We start from the raw sequence: 26,193 nt of genomic DNA on the forward strand, positions 1-26,193 counted from the left end.
CGCCTGAGACCTCCGAGGCCACCCCGGGCACCGGTAGAAGTCACCCCCGCCCGCCCTCACCGCCCCCGGGCCCCGGCCCCGTCCCGCCGGCGGGCGAGGGCTGTCCGCCGCGCTGCCTGAGTAATAATCGCTGCCCCGCCCATTCACGGGCTGCAGGGAGGTCCCCGGCTAAGGTGTCCACGGCTCTGCCTGTACCGACCGCCGCTGAGGTCCCCGGCTGCCCGCTGCGCTGCCTGTGCACAACTGCCGCAGCCTGAGGAGACGGGGAAGTTGGAAGCGAGGGGCGCTCCGGGCCGGGCCGAGCTGGGCCGCGCCGGCGGGACGGTGCTGGCGGAGGGCGGCGAGGGTGGGGTGGGCAGGCAGGGGGGCCCGGACGGTGAAGGGGGCCCGGCGGCGGCGGAGGAGGAGGAAGAGGAGTGCGGCCCGGTGCCGGCCGCTATGGACCAGTGCGTGACGGTGGAGCGGGAGCTGGAGAAGGTGCTGCAGAAGTTCTCAGGCTACGGGCAGCTCTGCGAGCGCAACCTGGAAGAGCTCATCCAGTACGCGGGCGGGCTGCGCCGGGAGATCCTCCAAACCGAGAGTACGTGCAGACCCCCCCCTTCCCATTCCCCGCATCCCTGAGGAGACGGAGCCCGGCTCCTTCCTCTGGGGTCAAAAGGCCCAAAACTTTGGGCCTTTGTGAGCTGGGGGCCCCCTCCGAGGAGACTCCCCCCCTCCCCCCTCGCTTCTGGCCGGCCCCGGGGAAGGAAGGGGCTGAGCGGGAGGTCTGTCCCCTCTCACCCCTCCAGGGTCGGAGCTTTGTCTGCGTTTCTGACAGGGAAAAGTTAAAGGTAGGAGTAGGTATCGCCCCCCCCGGCCTCTCCTGCTGTTTGTGTGCTGAAGAGGAGGGTTTGTTCCTGATCAGCAGGTACAGCGTGACCCTGGTCAGCGTGTCCGTGCCTTTTGCCCCTTTATGTTGAGTTACAATGGCGTTAGTCACCCCCACGGGAAGTAAACAGCACGGCTGCCTTGTTTTCTTTTTTTCCCCTCCTCTTATTCCCCCCCCCCCCCCCCCCCACCCGCCTTAAGTCACTAAGTTGTTTTCTTTTGGTGTGGCTGGGTTTGGAAGTGTTTAGGGTAAAGCCGCTCTGCAGCAGGAAGTCAACACGGCCTCTGAAGTCTTGTCCGTGTTCTCCAGCTGATGTAGAGCCCGTGCGCAGGCGGGCTGGATGGCCAAAGCGCGCTATAAACACGAGCCATTTAAACCTTGCGAAATCCCCGAGATGGAGGTAATGCAGTGTTTACTGATGGAGTGGGAGGGGAGGGTGAGACAGCTGAAGTGTTTTACCCAGAGCCGTGCAGGAAGCGAGTGATGGCTCAGGGATTAAAAATGGGAACTTGCTCCCGAGCCTAAACTTGAAAGCAAACTGTGCTGTTTCACTGTTTTGCAGAATTGGCGTTTGTTTGGTTCAGAGGAAAATGTGGTTGCTGTAGCCTTGTACAAATACAGGTGCAAAGCTCACTTAGGAGTGTGTGTAATTCCAGGAACACAAACACGAGTGTGTTAGAGCTGCTGGGTGTACGCAGCAGTTTCCATAGAGAGCAGACGTGGAACTCTGGTTCTGAGGCGTTTATTTGGGATGAAATAATGTTTGGTCTTTCTGGCGTTGTTTTGAACTGTGGTTCAATACATGTATTTTGTGCTGTTCGAAACAGTTTGAGCTTGTGCATTAAGTTTGTCTTCACAAAACTGAGATGCTGACCTTGCCTGGAAAGCTGCGTGGCATGACCCTTACGCTTGTATTGATCTTCGTAGGACTCTGGGGGGCTGTAAAGATTTGTGTTGTCAGAATCCTGTTAGAGGTCCAGAGCTTTTGCTCTCTTCGTAGTAAAATTAAAAGGTTCCAGTGTTCACTTCCTTCAGGGTACTCGTTGAGTTTTCCATCCAGGCTTGGGTTAACAGTTTTTGGGCCTGTCCTGTGAAGGCCGAGGACGTGTTTTCAGCACGTTCCAAGTAAGTGGTGATGCTGTCCCAGCAGACTGCATTCCCAATTAAACTTTCTTTTCAGTACTCTAGAACGAAGCCAATGTGTTATTAGTGCAGTCTCAAACATCTGGGGACTCTGTTCAATTTTGACATCTGAGGGTAAGCTGGCTTCATAAGTGAGAAAATTCTTATTTTTTTTCTTTAACATGTGGTTTATAACTTTCTAATAAGAACAGATATTGGCGACTTTTCTATACTGTATCCTGAGTATTTTTGAAAATTCATGGAAGTGGAAGCAGCCAGACTTCTTAATGTGGAGCTCTGTAATCCAGGGGCATGAGCTGCAGAAAAATGCTTGCATATATAATTTTGAAGGAAAAAAGGAAAATAAAAGTGTTGAAGAGGACTCACTGTTGAAGAAGAAATTTAATGCTGTAGGACAAGATATAAGGGCAAAGATTTATGAAAAGACCTTAAATAGGCAGTGGATATAAAAAGGCAGTAGGTAGAGAAAAAGAAACTGTTAGAAACTGCTTCAGCCTCTAAACTGGTTTTCTTTTCCTCACTTGTTCGGTCTCTTAACGTTGCTTGAGCTGTTTTTGTATTGAAGCCTGAGTACAGGACAGCCCTGTGCTGAGGCCTGTGAAGAGGAAGGCAAAGTTTGTTTTTCTTCTCTCTTCCCCTAATGTATCTTGCCTCCTGGAGTAGCCAAGGCAGGATTACATATTCTTGGATGGTATAAATGTGTCTGGCTGAGTAAACTTGGCTTTGGACTCTACTCTGTGCCTAGTGTCTGCTTGCTAATATATCTTTTTTAATTTTTTTTTTTTAAGTGATGACTGTACATGCACAATACAGAGAGAAGCTGTTGGTGTGTAGCGTTCTGTGCACACTGAATTACCGGGAGGACTGTCTGCAGGCTTTCTTCTGCGGATGTATTAGAGGTGGCTCAGAGTTTAATTAAAGCTGGAAGGGATGAGTGCAGAGGGGAAATCTTTTATCTTATGGCTCTGGCTTTTTCTGTGTAGACATTTTCATTGCTTTACTGTAGTTGGTTTTTGGTACAGTAAGTGTTAGGGGCCGCTTACTTGCTTGGGCTAAAAACGGTGGATGCATCTAAGTTGTTTGGGTTTTAGCTTAATGGCCTTTCTTGCGAAAAGTAGCTAATAAGATAATGTATTTTGACCTCTCTGTTTATTGGGGAATGACTATTTCCATTTTGCTTGTTGCGTAATCTTTGATCATTTTGTCTTGGCAGAAGTAATGAGAGAGTTTATTTATAAGCCTTCATGTGATTTTATTTGTATGTCGTAAAAACTAAATAGCAAGCAAGAAGTAATGATTATTCTTGAACTTTATGTAGCAGTTGAGTGGATTTTCCATTTTTCATTTAGGATGCATAGAGTCAAGTTAGTGAATGTGCAGTGGAGAGACTGTTTCAGTCCTGTTGCTCCTCACTCATTCAGGAGGGAAAACAGGGAGCTCTGTTATCCATTTGCCTGGGAGATGACCATTAGCTTCATGAGGCTGGAGGGAAAAAAAAGAATTAAGGTTTTTTCTTTTTATTTTTTTTTTTAATTTTCTGAAAAGCTATGGCTGTTGCAAAAATGCTGTTAAAGCTTCCTCACCCGGGGCTTGTGGGGGTAAACAGGAGCTGTTTTCTAGAGATGAGCTAGTTCCAGTGTGTAACAACAGAAGGTTGGTTTTGCTGTTGACGTCAGCAGCAGGGTTGAGGGTTGGGATGCATAAAGGGAGGTATCTAGAATAAGTGGCTGGTAAATTATTACGTACCCCTTATGATTACAGCTTTTTCTGGATTTCCTTTGCTCTCTCTGAGGCATGTTATTAAAGGGTACGCTGTAAGAGTTACAGTTTGTTTCTGCTGTTTTCAAGCTGCTGTTCCTGCAGCAGCAGTTCCACGTGATTGCGTTTTGCTCTCTGTGAGATAGCAGAAACTGGACTCCAGCTGAAACCAAAGGGGTCTTAAAATACAAAATAAGAAGGGAACAAACTTTATGGAAGACGTGGTTGTTCTTAAAATCCCAAAAATATCTCTTTAGAAGAAAGATTTTATTTTTTTCACATGAAAATTTTTGATCTGGAGGGTTAGGGAAGCGTTTCTGGACTGCTCTCCCAATTAAATTAGCGTTCCTGTGCAGCTGAAGTCTTCTAAGTCTGTGTTCCTATAGGAAAAATTCTTCATGTGGAATGAACTTTGAGGAAGGAGAGACCGTCAGAGGTAAGACTGGAAAAAGAGATTCTCCTTGTATTTTGAAGTCAAAAGCTGGAAGAAAAAAACTGGAGTAAAGCACAAAATGTAAATTTTTTTTCTGACTAAAGCTCCTGAGTGATGTTTGAGTTGAAGCATGAAGGGTGTAAACTGTTGAGTGTGATGATGTGGTCAGGGGCTCGTAAACCTTTCATACTGATTATTTTGCCCACAGAATGGGTCATACAGCATTGCACCTATTGGTTGGACATCAGTGTAAAAATGTCACAGTTTCTAGAGAATAAATCTTCTAAGAAGAAAGAATGGATCTGATGTTCTCAGTCAGGTCCTTTACGAGCTGCTCCTTGTTCATTGAGGGGAATTGGAGGCTGGTTGGCTGAACTGCTTAGAGTTATTTCCACAAGTCAGGACGCAAAAGTTTCATACAGCTCAGATGCAGAGAGAGTCTGATATAAGTGGGTAGCTTGCGGGGCAAGAGTGAGTTGGGCCCTCGTTAATCCAAATCTTACTTGCATCTTGTTGAAGTTAAACGTGATGTTCTGACCGATCTTCAGGGAACGGTCTAAAAGAAAACTGGTGCTGTGATAGGTTCAGTAGCTTCCTATTTTATCCTGTGAGATTTGTGGATTGGGGTGTTTCTTTGCGATGTATTTGTTAATCTGCTGTGACTGAGACACATGAGAACTTTACATAAATTTTTTAAACTGTTGCACTTACTCAGTGTTACTGTGCTCCCGACTAGATTCCTAATTCCTTGCGTGAACCGTGTCCTGTACAACTGCATTCGTTTAAACAGATCTTGCTTTGCAAATACTCTCTACGTTGCATTTTTTTTCTTTCAATATCATTTCTTGTCTTTATATGTTGTGGCATATTAAGAGATTTAGTATCGTCATTTGTTTATAACAAAGTTAGTAATTTTCCTCTCTCTTGTCTAGATCAAGATGGAGACTTATCGGGGACAATTTCACTCGTTATGACACAGTGTTGTAAAAGAATAAAAGACACAGTTCAAAAACTGGCCTCTGATCATAAAGACATTCACAGCAGTGTATCCCGAGTTGGAAAAGCCATTGATAAGGTATTTATATTGTGGTTTGATTGTATTGTCACTTATATTCTGTTATGTGTACTCTGCTTTACAAAATTTGGATTTATACTACAATTTAATCTTAACTAAATCTTGTCAGCTGCAGGAGCATAGGCTTGGGGCAGAGGCAGGTGGGGTGTGCAGTACTTGCTTTTGCAACTTGTATACAGAATATTCCTTCTGGGGCAACTCAAATCTCTTAATTTCTGAGAGAACATGCCCTGTAGCAATTACTAAACTTAGTAATAGTGTGTGTTATTCTTGTTCAGCAAAATGTTTTCTTCAATATCTGTCTCAATAAGAAATACTGGTTTTTGATATATATGTGTATTACGTTCCTAGTTAATTTTCAGTAGCAAATAACTCAAAAGTGGCATTTTGTTCTAGCAGGCAGTATAAAAACCAGAATTTTTTAAGACAGACAGACACTTTGTACATATTGCCGGTGTGTCGTTGCTTCTTAGGGCGTAACTTTAAAACGCATGGTGTTCCTAATGTAAGTAGAGTAGATTCAACTTCTCATAGTATCTATGTCTATACCATAAGAAAATAACAAGGTAGGGCAGCTTATCTTTGAAGCTTTGTGTGTGAGACATTTTTCTATGAGTTCCACGTCCAAGAGTAACTGGGATCTGAATACATTTTTGTATTGACAGATATTATCAACTTTTGGAAGTAATACTAAACCTCTTTTTTTTTTTTTTTTTTTTTTTTTTTTGCAGTAAGTGATGCTACATGTATACTTTCAGGTCATGCTTTTCTCTATCCATGTGATAAAGTTCTGTATGCAAGGAATCTTGTACTTGCTTTTTTGGACATTCTTATGTGATTGTTTCATATCAAAACGTGCTTATGTTGATAGGATTTAAACATTTGGTTTGAGATGCACATTATGATCTTACTAAGGAAGACACTAGTGGAAAAAAAAAAAAAAAACAACAAAACAAACCAAAAAACATTGCAGCATTACAGAATACTTATTCATCTTTTGGGAACATCATTTAAACTTTATTAGTAATGATAATCTGTTAAAGCATAATTTTGACAGTAGTGCAATGAAGAAACAAAGTACCTAATGCTGCATTATTGGGCAGAATGTCTACGCAACTCTTCTATTTTTTGCTTATATCTATGATTGACCATCATGGAGAGCTCAAACTTTGTACTAATAGCTTTAATCCGAGCGTCACTGTTATCCAAAGCTTAAGGACGCATCTGTCTCTAATCCTTGCTGCTGTATCTAAACCAATTAAGTAGAGTAAAATTCCATCCTTATTACTGGCTTGAAGCCTGAAATAAATCTGTGTAATCTTGTCCTAAGTTTGAAAGTTTCCTATTCTGCTTTACCAAGTGGACTTTGTACAAATAAGCTTTCAGGTTTGTCTGTGTCTTTTTCATTTAAATACTCAGAGGTAGAGCAGCCCTAGGCCATATATAGAGGATGTTAATATTCCGTGGACATTGCTGATTGTATTTCACAGAGGGCAAGGGAAACAACCTTTGCCAGCTTAATAAAGTTTAGACTTGAGTCTAATCTCCAAATAGCTGTTTCAGTTGTCATGTGCATAGTTTTGGCTGTTTTATCTACTGGTTTTATTTGAAAAAGGATAGCTGTAAATAAAAGCATTTTTTAAATTTCAAGTGTGTGCTTTCGTAGAGTAGAAAGGATACCAGTAATCTGCTCTGTGCCTGGTGAGTGTCAGAAGGGCTGTTCCGGTGAGCTCAGCTTGTGGTATTCGGTGTGCTCGTTCCTCTGGATTTTCACTCTTGGTTTGTGTCTGTGGTATTTACATCAAAAGACAGCAGCAGTGGGAATTGCATGAGTCCCTGGTTCTGCTCGTAACGAAGGATGTATTTTAATGAAGTTCAGAGCATCTGTTAGGATTGTCTACTTGAAGTCCAACAACACTCTTTTTTTTTTTTTTTTTTTTTTTTTTTTTGATGCAAATAGTTTGAATTCTATTAGCTTTCCTTGACTTCATAATGTACCCTGAAGTCTTGACCTGCTTGTCAGATGAATACGTGTACTGTTTAAATCCAGGTGGAATTTAATGTTTCCCTGGACAGTGACATTTGAAGGAAGTCTTCCATATGTACGTAATGTGGTTTCCCTGTGCCTGTGGAAAACATGCTTGAAACCTGCCAGCAAAGCCTCTGTTGGCATCTGAGTCCCATAACCTGTTGAAATTGCCCTCCCCCCATTCCTTTCCCAAATGACACCTGTTGCTACATGTAGAATCAACAAATGTCCTAAAAAGCTTGGATTTTGAAAGAAGTTGCTGAATCATCTGCTCATGGCAAATAATCAGGTTAAATTTATTTTTCCCAGTGTTGAGGCAGGGTTGCACCTACATGTAAGCATTTTAGCCTGGTCGATTTTTAAGTTACATAGTCACTGCTGCTGAGCTTGGATGGGACCCAGGTTTGTCTGCCTGCAGAGTTCATTCTGAGAACAGGAGCTCCTAAGCGTTTGAAAAATGAAGTTCGAATTTGGCATCAAATATGAGCCATGTTAAAGTCTGAAATAACAACACTTTGTGTGTTGCTTTTTAGTTAGCAGTTCCTGGAAAGTTTATCAAACAAGCTAGTCCTTTTTTCCTAGTAGTTCTACCTGGATTACATGCTTCTGATCCTCTTTCTTCCGAAGAGCATTTTCTCCTTTGAAAGGAAATGTTTGCATCCAGTTTTTTCTTTATTGTACTAGCATGTGCTTTGCTTCCGGCACTCATCTGTCACTGTTGTTCAGCAAGTTGTTATCAGGTAGCTCACTCATCAGTCTCCCTGTAAATCAGTCGCTCTTCTGGAATGATTTGAATTCATCTCAAAGCATGTTTGGTGGGGCTAGTGAATGTTTTTCCTCTAGCAGCAATCCAAGTAGTGGTTAAATGCCTCAACTCAGGAAAGTAAGTGGAGTAAATGGTAGCTCCTTCCATTTTTTTCCCTGAATTTTAAGCCTGTTTTTTAAAGGGCCAATTTTTTTTTTTAGTCTTTGTTTTGGGAAAGCAAACTTTTACTGAAGTTAGTGGTTTTTTAATGTACAAACAAACTAATGTTTACTGAACATCATTAAATTATGTTGCTGTGAAGAATATGGCTGCATAAATACAGAGTCTTTGTAAGTCAAGCATTATCTTACGAACCAACAAACTGAACAGACAAGGTAAGCAAAGGTGTTTTATTTGTATTTTGGGTCAGAATTCAGAAGAGGGGAGGAACGCATGAAGTAATCTCAGCTGAGAAAGTGAGGAATAAAACTGAATGTATAAACAAAAGGCAAGCAGTAATTTGTTCTGACATGCGACAGTCACTTACTGTAACATGTGCAGTCAGTTCTTGAAGTGCCTCGAGACCCAGAGGAGGCAGAACTGTAGAATCCCACATAAGAAAGACCTCAAACTGTTTTGATTTAAAAAAAAAAAAAAAAAGCTATTGAAATGGTCAAGACTGGGTTGATTGGAGAATGGATTAGGGGAGGGAAAAACATTGAGGTCCTCAGGTTGATATGATGTGACTTGAATCTACAGAGCATCTCATTGTTGCCATCTTTTACACGGTTTAAGAAATCTACAGTAGGGTTTTGAAAAGGTTCTCAAGGCTCAAAGTTTTGTTGTTTCAGTATAAAATATGGATTTTGTGAAGGAGCTGAGGTAAGTGGCTCTGCCACCTCTGCCCCCAAGCAGTGAGAAGGATGTGACTGTGTTTAAGGCGTAGGTTCAGCTCTAATGATTCGTAACTGTGCAGAAGAATACAGTTTCTTCTTACAGTATTATATATTCAGTAGGACTTGTAATTGCATGCAAAATAACTCAGCTAATTATTTTTAGATTACTGATGGTTTCCCCCACCCTCCCTTCGATACCTGAGTAACAAAAGCAAGCTTGTGTATTCTTGCTGCTGCCTCTGCTATTTCTCTAATGCATTGGTGATGGGTTTGTTACCTGCTGGTGGTGTTTGAACTGGCAGTGATGGTTAAAGGCTTCAAAGGATTGGCACAAATAAGAGCGGTATTATTTAGTCTTCAAGACGCTTAATTTTTTTTCAAGATACAGCTTAAAGATGAACCGCATGACAAGGAGCTTACAGGTTAAGACACCCAAGAGAAAATGTTCTTAAATGAGAGACTTGAATCAGTGGCAGTAATTTAAATGCTTATCTTGCTCCACCATCTCTGAAAGATGGAAGAGTCAACTTGATAGCCCAAGGTTAATGTTTTACTGGAAGTTTACTAAGAGACCTGAAGGTAGTGGTGGTTTTGAAGCCACCCATACGGGAATTGGAAGGCTGCCCTTTTCTCATGATGATGCAGAGCAGCATCAAAGGAGATGTGGAGGTGGCTGATGAAGGAAACTAATAAGTGGCAAATAAAAGGAAGATACAGTGCAAAGCTGAGCTGCACAGAGTACTGGAAGGAAGAACGAGAAGCTTGGCAGATTTATGGTTCTGTGCCCCTTTTAACTTCCCCCTTCCCCGTTACGAGGTGGACGTGCTCGCTGTTGGTAAGGCTGGCTCTGAAGGGCTGATTCCCTCCTTGTGGGAAGTGCCGCCATGCATCTGTCTTTACTGTAACTGATCACCACGTGCCACTCCGGTCCTCTCTAGCCAGCCTACAAAGGCAGCAGATTCAGCCCTTGAGGCTAACATCTCAGTTCTGGTTAGGTACTTGATACCTCCTGAAGAAAAAGCAGTGAGGCGTAACTGTGTGTATTCCCAAGAGAGACAAAAGTGACCCCTTGGTCTGAAAGTTTGAAGCTGCCATGATGAAGTTCTCTACTTTTTTTAAACTTTTTCCAGCTGCATTTAACTTCTGGAACAGGTTAATAGTAGGTTCCTGAACGCTCTTGACAGCGTTGCTCTGCAAATGTCTGTTGCCTGGCATGTGTTTTGACAAAACAACATATGACTCTTTGGGTTCCTGCTGCAGGTCAGCGATGTCCCATCCCTGGTGTTCAAAGTGCCGATCTAACATAAACCCGTGTCGCCTGCTTAGCTTTGTTCTGAAGCTGGTTATCCAGCTTTGTGCTGGCAGACCTTAGAGCAGGTGGAGTATGGGCTAACCTGCTGCTCCGGTGTCGTGTTGGCTGACGGGAAACCGGTAATACGTGGGTGACGGATAGCTTGTGCCAACTTGGTGGTGTTTGCTCTGCCTGCTTTGACGGAGCATGCGTTTGTGCTAGGCGTGTATTTCCGTATTGTGCAGGGCTGTCTGTTGTCACAGAGCTTTAGCTGAAGCACTGCTATTTTCACCGGACTTCTGATTTCTGAAATTCCTTCATGGAAGAAAGCCATAATTACCAGGCCATCAGGTCAGGCAGCAGGCAATCCACTGACTTGCAGACTGTTTCGTTTGCAAGAGGTTTGTTTTAGGCAGTGGGTGAGGATTTTTATTCAAATTAACCTGCCTATCCTGATCATAAAACGTATTAGCAGTTAAAATCCTGGTTTATATCTTGGGTTAGAATAAGTGTTGCTCTCCTGCTGCCAAGAGGCGCAGTGCCAAGTGTTACTAAAGAGTCACTGTGACAATATTTTTACTTATTCCTGGAATACATCCATAGGCCACTGGCCTAAAAATACACAGCAGTAGGATCATCAGGGTTAGATCTATAAAAGATCTCTCAGATCTTCAAAGCTCATCCTCTCGCTGGGCTGTTGAAGTCTTCAGAGACTTTAATTTCATTGTTGTTTGGGGGTAGGGAGAAGTGACATTTTCCTTTTTCAGCACTGTCTACCTTCCCAGCTATGTAAAAAATTATTGAGTTAAAGCTTTTACTTCTAGTTTGGTGTGCTGTGGTGACAATGACACTTTGATAACGCCATTTTGATTCTCTTGTAGGCAATTTGATTTTGTGTTCGCTATGCATTTTCAGTTTTCACATACGGAAAAAGCCTTTTCTGCAGGTACTTCCTTCAAAAACGCATCGTGGTCTGGAAACCCCTTTCTTAGTTAACTAGATTTCTGATTTTCTAGCTAGAGTTGTAATTTGTTAATATAATTCCTTATGGTGGATAATATTCAGACTTAAGCCAAAGGATTTTTATTCTGTACACAGGAGATAATTAAGCAGCTGACACAACTATTTCACTTTAAACAGTTATTGAGGGCCAACTGAGTAAAGGCAGAAAGCATCAGGGTGGAGATACAGGTGTCCTGCATAAGCGAGGAAAAATTCCGTGGGGCGATTTGTTCCATCCTATTAACTGTTAATTTGTATGTTTCAGAATTTTGACTCTGACATCAGCAGTGTGGGGATAGATGGGTGCTGGCAGGCTGACAGCCAGCGAATCCTCAACGAGGTGATGGTGGAGCACTTCTTCCGGCAGGGAATGTTGGATGTAGCCGAGGAACTTTGTCAGGTAACGATAAGCGTGGGGGTTGAATGTTGGCGGTTGGACTTGATGATCTTAGAGGTCTTCTCCAACCTTGCTGATTCTATTTATTCTAATATCAACCATGGAAAATCATGCTTTGTGTTAGCGTCCTTATTTGAATGTTCCAAGTGGATATTTAAGCTGCCAGAAAACCAGCAGTTTAATCCTGGGTTTTTTTTATGCTTTAACTAAAAACTGCCTTTGTTTTTTTTTTTTCCTCAGGAATCGGGTCTATCAATAGATCAAAGTCAAAAAGAACCATTTGTGGAGTTAAATCGAATATTGGAAGCATTAAAAGTTAGACTTTTGAGACCTGCGCTAGAGTGAGTCTACTCAGGTTTCTTTTCTGTGCTTTTATGTTTTTTGAATGCTTTTAATAAATCCTTAGTTTTTCACTTTAAGTATTATGTTCAGTGTATTTTGATGTGTCCCTGTTTGTCCTTTGAGAGGTCTAGTTACTGAGTGAACCCCTTCCCTGTTTTATCCCTTCTGTGTCCCTCCACACGGGCCGTGCTTAACTAAAGGTCTCTTTCTTAGATTAAGGATTAATTTGAATCATTTGTGATGCTAATTTTAGGTTTTGGGAAGAAACATCACTTGAAGAAACAATTGTCTGCCATGACAGTACTTAGCTTTATTAGTGTATCATTACTTTAAAAGGTCTAGTTACGAAGGATACAAGAATTTATTAAAGATTTTGGGTACCACCAAGTCTTTCGGGCTTCACCAAGACTTTGGGGTGAGCAGAACTTGACTCAGGATCAAAGTTCTCAATTTTTCTCAAGTCACTCTCCCTTTCCAGATAAGGGCCCAGAGGGTGGGAAGAGGGAGTAAAAGGATAGGTGTGTGCTTTGCAGGGTGCTGATTTATGCTGGGTGCGAGGTGGGCTGCCGCTGGGAGCCTGGACTGACAGTGAGATCTGTTTGTTAGTGAGATTTCTTCCGAACAAAATGATTCGGCATATGCAAGTCCGTGGATAATGCCGAACGCTCAGATGAAAACCAAGTCTGGGAGGATCTGAGGTCTGTCGGTCAACCTTAGACCAGGATATTTGCTTGACCTAGTAGACTTTACAACCATTAGATATGTAAGCTGATGCTAAGGGTGACAGTGAGGATGGAAAGGTGGTGAAATGTCTCATGGGCTACTGTTTTATGATTTACAGTAGTGGATACATAACTGTGCAGTACTGTTTCAGAGTAGCTCTTATTTTAAAAATAAGAAAACCCCAAACAAACCCTCAGCCTAATTTTTTTTTCTTTTTTAAATTAAGAGAGCTTTAATAAGCTTAGGTTGGTCTCAGAAGTAAGAAAAAAAACCTCACAAAACAAATAAAAACCCAAACAAACAAAAAAACCCACAAACCAAATTGGAAATGACCTTTTAAAAATAGAAACAATGAAACAAAAGCATATTCAAAATCTGTGTTTCAGTCCAGAGCATAATTCCTATACTTGAGATACTTTTTTTTTTTTTTTTTTTTTTTTTTTTTTTTCTTTATCCACTTTCTTTTTCCTTTAACAGCCAACACAGGTATGTCAATTCAGAGCTTATTGGCATCTAAACTAAGACAGTCAAACCCCGGTGTCCATAAACTAAATCCTGGATTATGCTTTTGGGTCATGCGAAATTTGACCTAAATAGCTGATCTTTGAATATAGTTACGCAGGTGGAAAGCTCAGGTGCTTTATTGCTGTTGGAGTGGCTAACTGAAGGGAAGCAGCGCTGAAGTGCTTGGTCTTACAACTGAAACAGAATGTACCGTCAGCTACACCACGTATTTCTTGTAGTTCACATAGCACCGTAGGTGTTGTGAAGGGTACTCTCCGAGGAGCAGTAACTTGCTGGTACGTCCGTTCACTTGAAGTCACTAAATTCATTTTAACTCCAGTTTGCTAGGCATCGCGCCTTACTCATTGCTACTTAGTCATGTTTTGTAGTTCCTGCAATGTGTTAAGTATTTTTTCAAACAAAGGAGAAGGCATGGTCCTTCTTCAAAGGAACTCTTATTCCAAAGACAGCTGAATGGAGAGAGAATAGGGTGTATTGTCACCACAGTTTGTATGCTGGTCTTCCTCCCCCACTCGTCTCATTTCTATTATAATGTTTATTCTGTTTAAACATTTCAGTGCAAAAGCTATCTGCTTCTCTTTGCCTGCTGCTGAGCACAGAGGGTCCTTATTTGTAGTGATGCTTATGTAAAAAACATGGTTATTAGTGAGGATGATCAAAGTGTGACAAAACTCTAGAGTTTAGGAGGTAACCGATGTCTTAAATCCCACAGAACTGCTGCTGCTAATGAGGATATTTCCCATGTTACTTCCCAGCAGATGTGGGTGTTCAGGAGGAGGGATAGAAACTGCTCCTGGAGGGTCAGCCTCTGTGTGAGAGGAGCTCGGAGGGATGGCGTTGTGCTCTTCAGGCAAAAAGCTAATAAATGGCTCAAATTTGCATCGGGTGCGTAAAAGCAGTCCCAGACTGGCCCAGTTTAGAGTTAGGCTTCTGACGGTGATGTTAAAGCAGAAAGCCAATGTTACACAAGGATAATTAATTACAGTATCACGGTTCAGGAAGGGGAGTATAGCAGGGTTTACCCAGAAAAATTGCAGAAGGTTGGGATGAAAACAATAACCGGTCTCTCTAGCTCTGCCAGCACTCTGCAGCTGGTGCTCGGCTTAACTGGGTGTTGAAAATGAAGCAAACGCGGGTGGCTCCTGGTCACTGCCATCAAAAGGGAGTTGTCAGATTAATGACTTTTCAAAAAGACTTTGAAAGCCCTACTGCGGTGATAGAGAGGAGTTAGTAGTCATAGCTGATTAAAAAAAGAAAAAAGACCCTAACTAGTTTTTTTCAGATTTTCTTACTAATACAAAATCCAATGCTTAAAATATTGCACTTCAGAATTAGATTTGGTGTGACCGGCCATGACTTTTTTTTTTTTTGTAGGGTGTGTAACTTGACTTTGTAGACTTTGCACCCTAAGGCGTGTAATCTCTGTACCACCACAGGATCCTATTAATTTCCAGTGACTTTTCTCATTGTAACTGGCTGATGGAGAGAAATCCATAGGTTCTTTCTGGGCGGATTCTAGCCCTTCTGAGCCCAGGAGGGTCTCCATGTGAAGGTCTGGTGGGAATTACTTGCAGGTTCAAAGCTTCTGACTGTAATCTCCTGGGGAAGAGAAACTGTTTTCTCTTATGTCTGTAAAGGAGCAAGGCAGACAGGTCCTGGTATTTGCTGGGACCTCTGGGGTATGGTTTAAACTTAATTTAATCTTTACTAGGCTTTGTGAAAGTCATTTTAACTAAATCCACTGTGGGAGATAGAGGAGAGCTCTGTGTACCTGTGGGTTGAGTAATATACTGTCAACTTTAAAAAATTCAGATGGTTTTGAGTCTCAGAAGTGAAAAGACTCAGTATCATTTGGAGAGGAGGAAGGTGTTGTGATTAGTAATGATTTTGGACGGTGGTAGAGAGTATGTAGGTTGAATGTTTTAAACCTCACCTGTTGGCTTTTATCCTTTCCATTAGAACTAGGAACAACACATCCTAGACGAAACACCTCAGGCCTGGCTTCTGTGGCTGCTTTCTTCTGATACAAATCTGTGCTGCCACTCAAAGAGCTAAAAATGGAGAGCCTGCCTAAAAGCTAATTTTGAAAAATAGACTCAATCTCAGCAAGGTGAAGTACCGCGTCCTGTGATTGTGAATATGGGCAAGGAGAGGAGCAAGCATGCACCATGGTTACTGAGTGTGCTTTTCCCTCCTGGTGGAGATGACAGTGGTGACAGTCTTCTGAGACAGCCCATTTGAATTTTTTTTTTAAAAATTAGGCACGGTAAGGCCTGTTCTTAGTTCAAGGACTACATTTTTCACTGTTTCCTACTGAAAGGTTACTGCTGTCATTACAAAGCCTTGCCGGTAAAGCCAGACTCCTGACATTTTCACCACAATAATGAGCAAGTACCTACTTGCAATTTAATGCCACATCTTAATGCAGAAGGCTAACTTGCATTGAAAGCTTTACCAGTGCTGTAAGAATGCTTAATTTCTTATTTTAATATTGGTTGAAAAAGAACAGAAGCCTCACGTATTTCTTCTTTATAAGGAACAGAGACTACCTCACTTCCTTGCTGAAAAGAGAAAAGCTCTTTGCTTAATGGGCCCCCACAGTGAAAACAGTATAACTAATTAACACTAATGAGAAACAGATGTACTGAAGAACATTGAAACTTGAAGTTCTTAGGAGAAAAATTGGATTGATTTAGACCTGACTAAATTGAATTAAGGAGGGGTGGAAACCACAAAAAAAAAAAACAAGAAAAGGATGGATAAAGTCTAAATAATACAATAACTTTTTATGACATGCTTTGAAAATTCCAGTTCATTTTACTTGATGTCTGTTTAAGAGTTCTTCCGTGTTATTTGGGAGCCAAACATTAGTGTTGTCGTGGTGAATGAGACCCAGAAAGTGAGAAATATTTTTATTGCCCAAGTTGAAAATAGCACAGAAAACAAAGTTTAGGTAGGGTAAAGTATGATATTTAAACTATTTTCCCTTTTCCGTGTCCCCCATTGTAAGGTCTTGATGTCATCTAGCTACGCTGCCCCTCTCCAGGGCAACATATGCATAGATATAAACATAGTGGCTTCAAGGAAATGTTTGGTGAATGAGGAAGTTGGAAAAATACATTCTTGAAAGGCTTGGTCAAACTTCTTCAACATGCAGCTGAAGACTGTCTGTAATTGTTAAGATTCAGAGTGGTATTAATCCAAATCTAGTAGCTTCTAGCAGTTTCTACCTCATATTGTGCCTGATTCAGTCTCAGTCTCACTCATAGAATGGTTTGGGTGGGAAGGGACCTTCAAAGTCCATTCAGTCCAACCCCCCTGCAAGGAGCAGGGACATCTCCAACCAGATCAGGTTGCTCAGAGCCCCGTCCAACCTGGCCTTGAATGTTTCCTTCCAGGCAGTGAGTGTGAATTTTGCAGAGGTTAACCTGCGCAGCAGCAGCAGAAACACCATCGTTCACGTGTTGCGGGCCCTGTGTAGCTCAGTTTCTTGTCAAGGGTCTGGCCATTTTCTGTGCTCTGTATAGACTCATCAGAAGTTCAGGGAACAGTCATATTCTTGAAATAGGTGGTTGATGATTGTAATAATTTCATATCATGTGGGCTGACACTTAATTACTCTTGTGTCATGTCCCATTGTACCTCCTCGTTTCTTCTAGGTGGGCGGTATCCAACAGAGAAATGCTTATGGCACAGAATAGTTCGTTGGAATTTAAACTACACAGATTATATTTCATTAGTTTATTGATGGGTGGAACAGCAAATCAAAGAGAAGCACTTCAGTATGCGAAAAACTTCCAGCCGTTTGCCCTAAATCATCAGAAAGGTAAGTTTTCGGTCACGTTAAGGGGACTTTGGTTGTGGCCCCTCCTAGTAAAACACAAATCATGTTCTGAATCTGTTTTACTCCATTATTTTAATTTTTTTAGAGGCGTCTTATTTTTGTATTTAACATGTATAACCTGAATCCTTACAATTTGGATTAAGTTATCTATTTTTTTTTTTTTTAAGAGGACAGGAAATTATATTTTAATATATCTGCACACTTGCTTAAATTCAAGGTTTTGGACTCTTTAAATGATAGTAGCTTACATCTAGAATAGGCCTGCTGCCAGGGTGAAGTGTTAAAAATGCACAGAAATGTTCTTGGAATAGTCATCTGCTATTTTCTGCTGCGTGGGGTAATACAAAGAGAAATGAAACTTCTGAAAAAGGGGGAATATGAGAGTTAAGTGAACCATCTCAAAATGGATCCAGTAAAGCCTAATTGTTAGGGTACTGTGTGTGTCAGAAAGCTTACAAAAAAAGTAAACCTGTTTGAAGCAAATTAATAGGCAGCATGCTGTGCTTGGGGGCGGGGGGCAGGTGACCCCAGCAGTCTGTCCATAGTGGACTGGAGCTCTGGTAGCTGTAGACATCTGTTCTGTGATGGCTGTAATTGTGTTTTGTAGAGGTGAGGATGTGTTTGTATTGATTTGGTGTATCTGTCTGCTTCCATGTAAAAGCAACGACTGTAGGCAGTAGCTTTTATTTGTGGTATTAACTAACTAACTGTTCCTGGTCCCTCTCAGATATTCAGGTTTTGATGGGCAGCCTGGTGTATCTGCGGCAAGGTATAGAGAACTCTCCGTACGTTCATCTGTTGGATGCCAACCAATGGGCGGACATCTGTGACATTTTCACAAGAGATGCCTGTGCTCTTCTGGGTCTCTCGGTTGAATCGCCTCTCAGTGTTAGGTACGCTGCTTTCCACTTACTCTTAAGCCCAGGTACATAGTGGTTTGGTTTCTATTTCTTGTTGAGGACAAAACAACTGAGAAGTAGTCTCATCTAGCTTGTATTAAATAAACAGTAGTTTACAATTAGCTCTAACAAGACTTGCAAAGATTAGAAATCAGAGCTTCCCGCGTGCTGGGCCTTACCCTGCGCCTTTGCAGCTCAAGAGGAAGCATTCAGGGATGGAATTTGGCTTCCATAGTTTAGACACCAGTGGAAAAGATGAGGATGGCAAATGCGTGAAAACTGTCCCTGCTGTTTTAACTAGAAAAAAAAAAAGAAAAACAACCCACCCAAACTGTGGTGGCCATGATTCTGTCATTGTTTGATCACCTTGATTTTTAATCCACACATTGCTTTACCTGTCTTCTCCTTAGAAGAATGCTTAAGAGTTATGTTGTGATTTCAGCTGCTAAAATTTCTAAATTGTTTGCTGGACCTCATTTGCAAAGAAGAAAGAAGTATTTTCAGGCTCAGTAGCTAATCTGACAAAATGCAAATCTGTAGGAGGCTGTTGGAAATGTGAAGAAAAACCAATCTAATCTCCTTCTAGCTTCTCTGAAGATAAAACAGATTAGCAGCTATTTAGCCTTTGCATGCCAGTTCCCCTGATATACTTGCCTGATGTTCTCATTTTCATTTCAGACATTAAATAGAAAAATAAATCATATGTATCTTTCTGGGCTAGATTTGGTACTTAGCAGAAGCTTCGCTACCTCTTTGTTGTTGTTTTTACTGTTATTAGACTTCTGTGCTTAGTTTAGAGCTATTAAAATTGTCAGACCTTCTGCTTCTCCTGCTGGCATTTGTCACAAAATACAACAGAAGCAACAAGGGAGTACTTCAGATTAATTGTCTTCCTACAATAAACATTGAGTTTTAGTTTGAGGGTTTTACAGATATCTAAAACTTAGATCTCTGCTTTTTGTTTTACATCTTTCTTCCTGTTTCAGTCAAACTAACAGCAATCCTTTACATTTTAATTGCTCATGCACTGATGCTGTAATGTGGTTTTCAGAGCAAAAGGCCAGGAGATTTTTGGTGAAGTGAAAAATCCCCATTACTGATGTTTGGACTGGCTGGCTGCTTGCTTTGTGCCTGGTGTGAAATCGATTGCACTGAAATGTATTTACTGTATAGGTGGTATCGATACTCTTGTCATAAACAAGACTGATCTAAACTGGCGTGACCTTTGAGTGCTGCAAATCCTTTAGAAATTAAACCAGCTGGAAGTTCAATCCTTGCTATAAATTATATTACTTTGTAGAACATGAGTAGCGGTCACTTTTTTAAGGCCGATTGGTTTCTCCAGTATCTATCTAATCCTGTACAGGGCTCGTGGTCTGAGTTACTGCGTGGAGTCAGTGGGAAAACTCTTGTTATATTGAGGAGGTCATGTGTCAGAGTCTTGAAGGACTACAGGGTACCACTTTAATTTAGCATTTCCTTGAGTTGTTTTACTCTTAAAGGGCTCTTCCAGAGATGTTTCCATACAGAAGCATTAAAGCAGTAATGCTTTTATTTCTACAAATACTATTTGTCTGAAGTTTCCACAGAGTTAACACAAGTTGCACTTGGCTGAAATAACCAAAAAGCAAAGTGTAAGGATTAAAATGGCCAGTTGGAGGTGAGAGGTTTTTTGGGAGTGTGCTGTGGTGTTTTTTTGGTTTTTTGTTTTGTTTTGTTTTTAACCTTAGGCAAGAGATCTAGAGGTTTCAGGCACATCCCCCCCGCCCCCCCGCCCCCAAGTAAACTACCCAAAATGTTCCTCTAGAAACATAAGTACAAGCATCTGGAGGGGCAGAGAGGAGAGGAAGGTTGTGACTTCTGTAGACAACAAAACTTGCACAAATAGTAAAATAATCTGCTAAAGAAGCAGAGCAGGCTGATACCAAGGTCAAATCCTGTTTCTGCTGCTGATTATTTCCAGACCTATAGTACTGTCATTAGACTTAAATCCATCAAAAGATCTGTTAATTTGTGGAAACTCTGTCACGCTTTCTTTTGTAACATAGTGAAATATTTCAAAATAATGTGGTAAGTTCTGGTAATGGGTAACTCCCAAAGCAGGCTGAATTGTTGGGACACTGACTTTTTTCAGTTGTATACTGCTGTTCTTTTTACAGGCTGTGGTTTCCTTCCTTAGCTTGCCTTCCTATGTTTTTTCTACATTTGTTTTCTTGATTTAAGGTGGAGGTGGAAAGACATGTTTCTTTACATTATAATTACATGTAATTAAAGGATTATGAGTTGCATGTATGTGTGGGTTATGTGGAAACTCTTAGACTGCATGTACTCTTCCATGGTTGAGAGCAACTACCTATATAAGCTAACGTGATGTCTTCCTCCTGTACAGCTAAAAATCAAAGCACGTGATAGAAGAAACCGATTCACTGTCAGACTCAGAGCAGAGATTAACTATTGTTTTCAGTCCAGAATGTGTGCCAGCTAACTTTTAAAGTAGAAATACAAAAAAATATGCTGATTTCCTAACAGGCACCGTATGTTAACATTTCCTTTTTCTGCAGTTTTTCAGCAGGTTGTGTAGCATTACCAGCTCTAATTAATATCAAGGCAGTTATTGAACAAAGGCAGTGCACAGGTGTTTGGAACCAGAAGGATGAACTACCGGTGAGTGGATGCTAAGCTATCCCAGGGCAGATTTCTAATGTTGAGTGCTGCTTTCAGGTTTCTTCTGTGCTGAATATTAAGGGATGTTATGCACAGCCGCTGCCTCCAGCAGCTCCGGGGCTTGGAGCTTCCTACTGTACAGACACCTTGAGGTCTCCATCCCAGGCTGATGGATGTGGCTGCTGCTTTCCCGTTTGTAGGTTCAACCAGTAGCAAAGCTGAGCGTGAATCGCAGATGCCCACCCACGCGCGCGTACACAAAGGACGCTGATACAACCAGCTACACAGGCTGCCACAGACAAGGCGCTGCCTTCAGCAGCACCCACATACGAGGCTTGCATAAAACATGAGTAGAGACAGCCAAGATCCCTTCCTTCTCTTTGGTAAAGATTGAAATTCACTGGTGAAAGCACACACACTGCCACTCTAGATTCACAAGCAAATGGATGTTCAGGAACCCTCAAATACTGGCATGGCCCTTCTGGCCCCTTTTAATACCCCTTTCTGACCGTTGCTCCCCAATCTCCTTCCCCTGCACATTCCTCCTGCATTTGGTATAGTTCTACTTACCTCCTCTCCTCCGAGACCCTCAGGTTTGCATTCTGCAAAGTCCGTGTTTGGTTGCACTGTTTTGATGATCTATCAATTACTGCGACTGACAAGGTCGTTTCTTGTTATCGTCTCCATTATGTTAGCCTGGCAGGTTTGTGTCTCTGTTTTGACTGTTGCTCCCCCCCTTTACTTGTTATCCCCTTTCCCATTGAAAGGGTCCTTGATCAAATGACGTTAACAAAACAGATCTCTCACCATCTCCTTAGCCATAGACTGAACATAACTGGAAGGAAAATGCATCCCACTGAGAAACATCAACTTCCTCTAACTATGCTTAAGCTCTGTCCAGGAGTTGCTTTGCTCTGACTCTTTATCAGGCAGGTAGGAGGTGAAAGAATTAGTGCTACGTCTGGGGATGTGAGAACTGAGTTAGGATCCAGTGCATTATGCTTCCAGCACATCTCATTTCTATCAGTTGGAATGAAGTTCACTTGTTACGAAAGACAGTTTCCCTTTATAGCTCTTATCGAGTGCATGCAACTCTCCAGTGGCCTGCTCCTGATTTGGAAATAAAACCTATTTAGCGGAAGCTGGTCATGAACTGAGTTAGCCTTTTTGATTGTAGCTGGAAGAGATTCATTTATAGTGTAATTGTGTGTGATAACTTTCTCCCAGCTATGTTTTTTGTAACACTGAGAGTGTAACCTCCAAGTGTGCCAGATTCGTGCCCTGATGTCTGGTGATTAGCTGGGGAGCCCTTGGGAAAAGGTTGCTGTCAGATGCAGAACAGTTAGTAGTATTTGTATAAACTCAGTTTGTATAAACTTAAGGGTCTCTAGCATGTACTGCTAAGGCAGTATGAGGATGGAAAGCCTTATTTTCATCGTGCAGAGACAGATATGAAGTAGCATGAAAAGGTTATATTGTCAGATTTGGTTGAAGGTGAAACCTGTCAGAACTGAGGACTGGTCAGATCCAGGAGCTTCAGGTACAGAAGCGAGGAGTTTTGCAGTTTTCAGTTCCTGAAGTCACGGATATGTTCTTCTCTGTGACATGTCCCATTCTGAAATAATTTGGTCCTGATGGCAAGAATTGTGCTGTCTGTACCAGTGTCTTCTGTGTTGCTACTGAAAAGAAATTATTATGATAGACTTCATTAATGACATGACATGTAAGCGTTGGGAGTGTCTTTCAAGAAGCTATAGAACATTAATATAATCAATTCATGGATTTTTATCTCTCCCCACCTCCTCTTCCCCCCCCCCCCCCGCTTTAAAATTAGATCTATCATCTAAACCACTCAGGAAATCACTGGCTAGGAAATACAGAAAGTCTTGTTGGGTCATCAGCTCAGTTTTCCTGCCAGGGCATGGATCCGCACTAAAATATGCGCTTGTCTCTTGGCAGAATACTCTGCTTTGGGGATGGGGAGAAGCAAAAGAAATCACCATTTTAAGATCACAATTAAGTATTTTTGGCTGGGAAATTGTCAGGCATCCACGCAATGTATTTACTGCCATCACAGCTGAACTGTGAAATCCGTTAAGTAAGGGCCATGACCTAAAGGGATAATTATGTGGAAATGTAGTTTCCCAAGATAAATTGTTATGATGATTTCTTTCTTTCACAGATTGAAGTGGACCTTGGTAAAAAGTGCTGGTATCATTCAATATTTGCCTGTCCCATTCTTCGTCAGCAAACAACAGATAATAATCCACCTATGAAGTTAGTCTGTGGTCATATTATATCAAGAGATGCTTTGAATAAAATGTTTAATGGCAGCAAGTAAGTGCTATTCTTTTATTTCAAGCAACATACAGACAAGGGCAGATCTTAAGACTAGAATACTGTGTTTTGGGAAAACTGAGTCCATAATTACATGATTGGTGGAAGCTTGTTAATCTTGAGAATGACTTAAGAGCCAAGTAAGCTGGGTTGATATGCTGGAGAAAAGCGTAATAAACCCTGTGATGTTGTAGAAAGTGGGATTGCATGAAGGAATGCAATGAGCAGAGTAATTTTACAAGTTCTAAGTATCATTGTGTTGTGTTAAATTCAAAATGAAGGCTTTTACACACATGACTCTTTGTTGCGAGCAAGGTTAGTAATGCATAAAATGTCCTTTAAAAGGTAAAATTAAACCTCTGGGGAATTAGGGCTTAGTAATTGAGCAGGTAGCTGAATTATCACTGTGGAAATACTCCCTCTTAGATATCAGTGACCTGCCTGCAGGCTTTTGGGAAGGAGGAAATAGAAGGGAGAGAGCTATATGGATTTCCTTGAGGAAGAACCAGTAGTAATTTGAATTAGATATATGCAGCTTCTGTGGAGGCTGTCAGCTTAATTTAGAGCCCTAAGCTGTTTTGCGAAAAATCCAGCGTGAAAATAAGTGACGCTATGAATGCAAATATGGAGTGATGTTTGCATTCTTTGCCCTGTTCAGGAAGCCTAAATGTGTGCCTTCGTGGGTGACTTTAGCCATTTTAAGCCAGTGAACTCGCTGCTGCATTACTCCTGTCCATGACCGCTCGTTCCTGATGCTTTCATTGATCAGCTTTAGCGACAGCACAGCTCTGACAGTATTAACTTGGGGTGGTGGGGGGATGGGGAAAAAAGGGGTCAATGCTAGAAGAAATATTGTAAGCAGGTGGAATTGTATCAGTGGAGACCTCAGCAGGGAGGCCAGGCTGACCGCTTCAGTGATAGCCTGCAGGAGCTGATCTAAGTGGGTTGTAAAATCACAGCATTTTTGAGAACCGGAGGGTAAAACGCACTGGGTGCTGAGGAAATTAGAATGAAAGCTACCAGCCTATTTAAAATGATTAAAATGCAACAAACTAATCCAGAAGTAGAAATAATAGATTAATCATGAAGAGTAATTTCTTGGTATTTAATAATTCAGAGGTGTGCAGGTGACAGATGAGGAAGAATATAATTGGAAGAAAAAGCGTGCTGAGGTCTCTCTCAGCTAAAGGTGACTTTTAATGGAGCTGAGTAAAGCATTATGGCTTAAGAGTAATTTGTTTCGTGCTACGGGGGTAAAAAGAGGAAAGACTGTCACTGCCAACTGGATACGTTTGTAATGGATGGAAAAGCTTAATGCTGGGTTGTCGCACACTGCCACAGTTCTAACGCGTTGTCTTTGTCCCCAGATTAAAATGCCCCTATTGTCCGATGGAACAGAGCCCTGGAGATGCCAAACAGATATTTTTCTGAAGAGAAGTTTCATTATGCAGTTTGTAAGTGACACTCTGGATTTCAGGTGCATTTCAGGAGAATTAAAACACAGTTGTTCCATTTTATGCAGCAGACTGAGGACTCCTGTGTTTGTATAAGCTAACGCTACAGAAACTTTGCCAACATTTAGTATACACATACCAAGTGGTAATGCTACAGAAATATTATTACCATAGGGCTTTACTATACTCTTGGTCTCCATACCTGATCAAGTTACTACACCAGCAGTTGTCATTCAATGCAGGTTTTTGTACTTAATTATATGGTGACTTTTTACTTTTTAAAAGCAGAAATTGATCACCCCCATTTGTTTAATATTCTTCCTGCTATTATTCTATCATTCTATTGATAACTGTCACCTTAGAGAATGTTTGTGGAAAAAGTTTTATTTCCTGTAATGTGTACATAATTAAAGGTAAATACTTCAGAAAAAAAAAAAAGTTTGATAAATTGAATAGTGGTTATAAAACTAATTTGTATTTTTTTCGCTGAAAAAGCTGTGATATATTCTGAGTTTTTCTTTCAAACATTTTTTTCAACTTTTACATAGAATTCAAAGTAAATGTGCATATATATAAAGTATATAAAATATATAGCCCCAAGGGGCTACCTGTTAAAATCCATCACTAATTTATAAGGGTGGTGTGTGGCTAAATTACTACTGGAGCGGAGAGGGAATAGGAAATCCTGTTCCTTTGGTTTCACGATCGAGAAGTGTTTGTTTAAGAGAACATTCAATAAACTCTGAAGTGGAAATGCTTTTAGTCAATGACATTTGCTCTCTGGCCTTTGTAGTCATGTTCTTTGAACTTTGTATTCAGGATTAGGCTATAAATGTCATGTTGCTGTATAGTTTAATAGTCATTATAGTGTGCTATTTATAAACAGTTATCAAAACCAAATAAATTGTAGAAGTATTCATTGTTAAATGAGGGGAAAGCATGTTATGATGCAATCTACTGATCACAACTCTGCACTTGGCAGAACTGGGCCCTACATCATATAATAGGAGGTAGGAAGTTTTCTGTAGCTTGAGAACACTTTGCTTCTAGCCTTGTTTTTGTAGTAGAATATTACTGCCATCGCCACTTTTTCTGCTAAATTTGTCATATTGTTGACTAGGTAAATTTGTACTCATAAACGAGATGTAGGTCATGGCAGTTCAATCTTTTCTAGTGTGCATATATTTGTATTTATTGCACTGTCCTATAGTAGGGCAAGCAGCCATACGGCATGCGAAGCTACATGTAAAATTATATTTCTGTATTGTGTAGTTAAAAAAAACAAACAAACAAACCCTCAAGCTTATATGGTTGAATACTGACACACTGGTTGAATGCACTAGCACAATGCACTACAGAGAAGACCGGCTTTGAGAAATCTACACCTTTTGAATTTGTATGTCACCTCACTTGAGAGACTGAGTTGGACTCTATGGAATCAGTGACAATGGACATCCCTAAAGAGACATTAAGAGGAGCAAGTCAAGGCACACAAATTTCAAACTTTAAATGTGTTTGCTATGTGTGAAAAATACAGGTGTGTGATTTTTCTGCAAAACTTAAATTGTATTTACACTGAGTTCAAAACAGCCGCATTACCAAGTGGTAAAATCAACAATAAACGGGTGAGGATATTATTTTCCATGTAGGTTTCCTAGTCTTGCTGAAATTGCTTTTGTTTTGGGGGGGTTTTTTTTTGGTTTTTTTTTGTTTGTTTGTTTGGGTTTTTTTTGTTTTGTTTTGGGTTTTTTTTGAGTGGAATTGCTTA

The 26,193-nt window shown here is 41.1% G+C and overlaps 1 protein-coding gene across 2 annotated transcripts; it reads left to right on the top strand.

Annotated features, from left to right (window-relative positions):
• Positions 1–323: 323 nt before the first annotated feature.
• Positions 324–26,069, top strand: RMND5A (required for meiotic nuclear division 5 homolog A). 2 transcript variants are annotated; one of them, XM_086746877.1, is made up of 9 exons: positions 324–580; positions 5,135–5,277; positions 11,506–11,640; positions 11,878–11,978; positions 16,887–17,053; positions 17,799–17,964; positions 20,532–20,634; positions 22,817–22,971; positions 24,339–26,069. In XM_086746877.1, exons 1-9 carry the CDS (start codon positions 439–441, stop codon positions 24,400–24,402), a joined length of 1,176 nt encoding a protein of 391 aa, XP_086603003.1. In that variant the 5' UTR covers positions 324–438; the 3' UTR covers positions 24,403–26,069. The 2 variants fall into 2 exon arrangements, with proteins under 2 accessions (XP_086603003.1, XP_086603004.1); XM_086746878.1 differs by lacking the exon at positions 324–580 and adding an exon at positions 1,077–1,268.
• The last annotated feature ends 124 nt before the right edge of the window (positions 26,070–26,193 follow it).

This window comes from Chlamydotis macqueenii, chromosome 4, assembly GCF_036417535.1.
Source record: "Chlamydotis macqueenii isolate bChlMac1 chromosome 4, bChlMac1.mat, whole genome shotgun sequence".
Taxonomy (NCBI): domain Eukaryota; kingdom Metazoa; phylum Chordata; class Aves; order Otidiformes; family Otididae; genus Chlamydotis; species Chlamydotis macqueenii.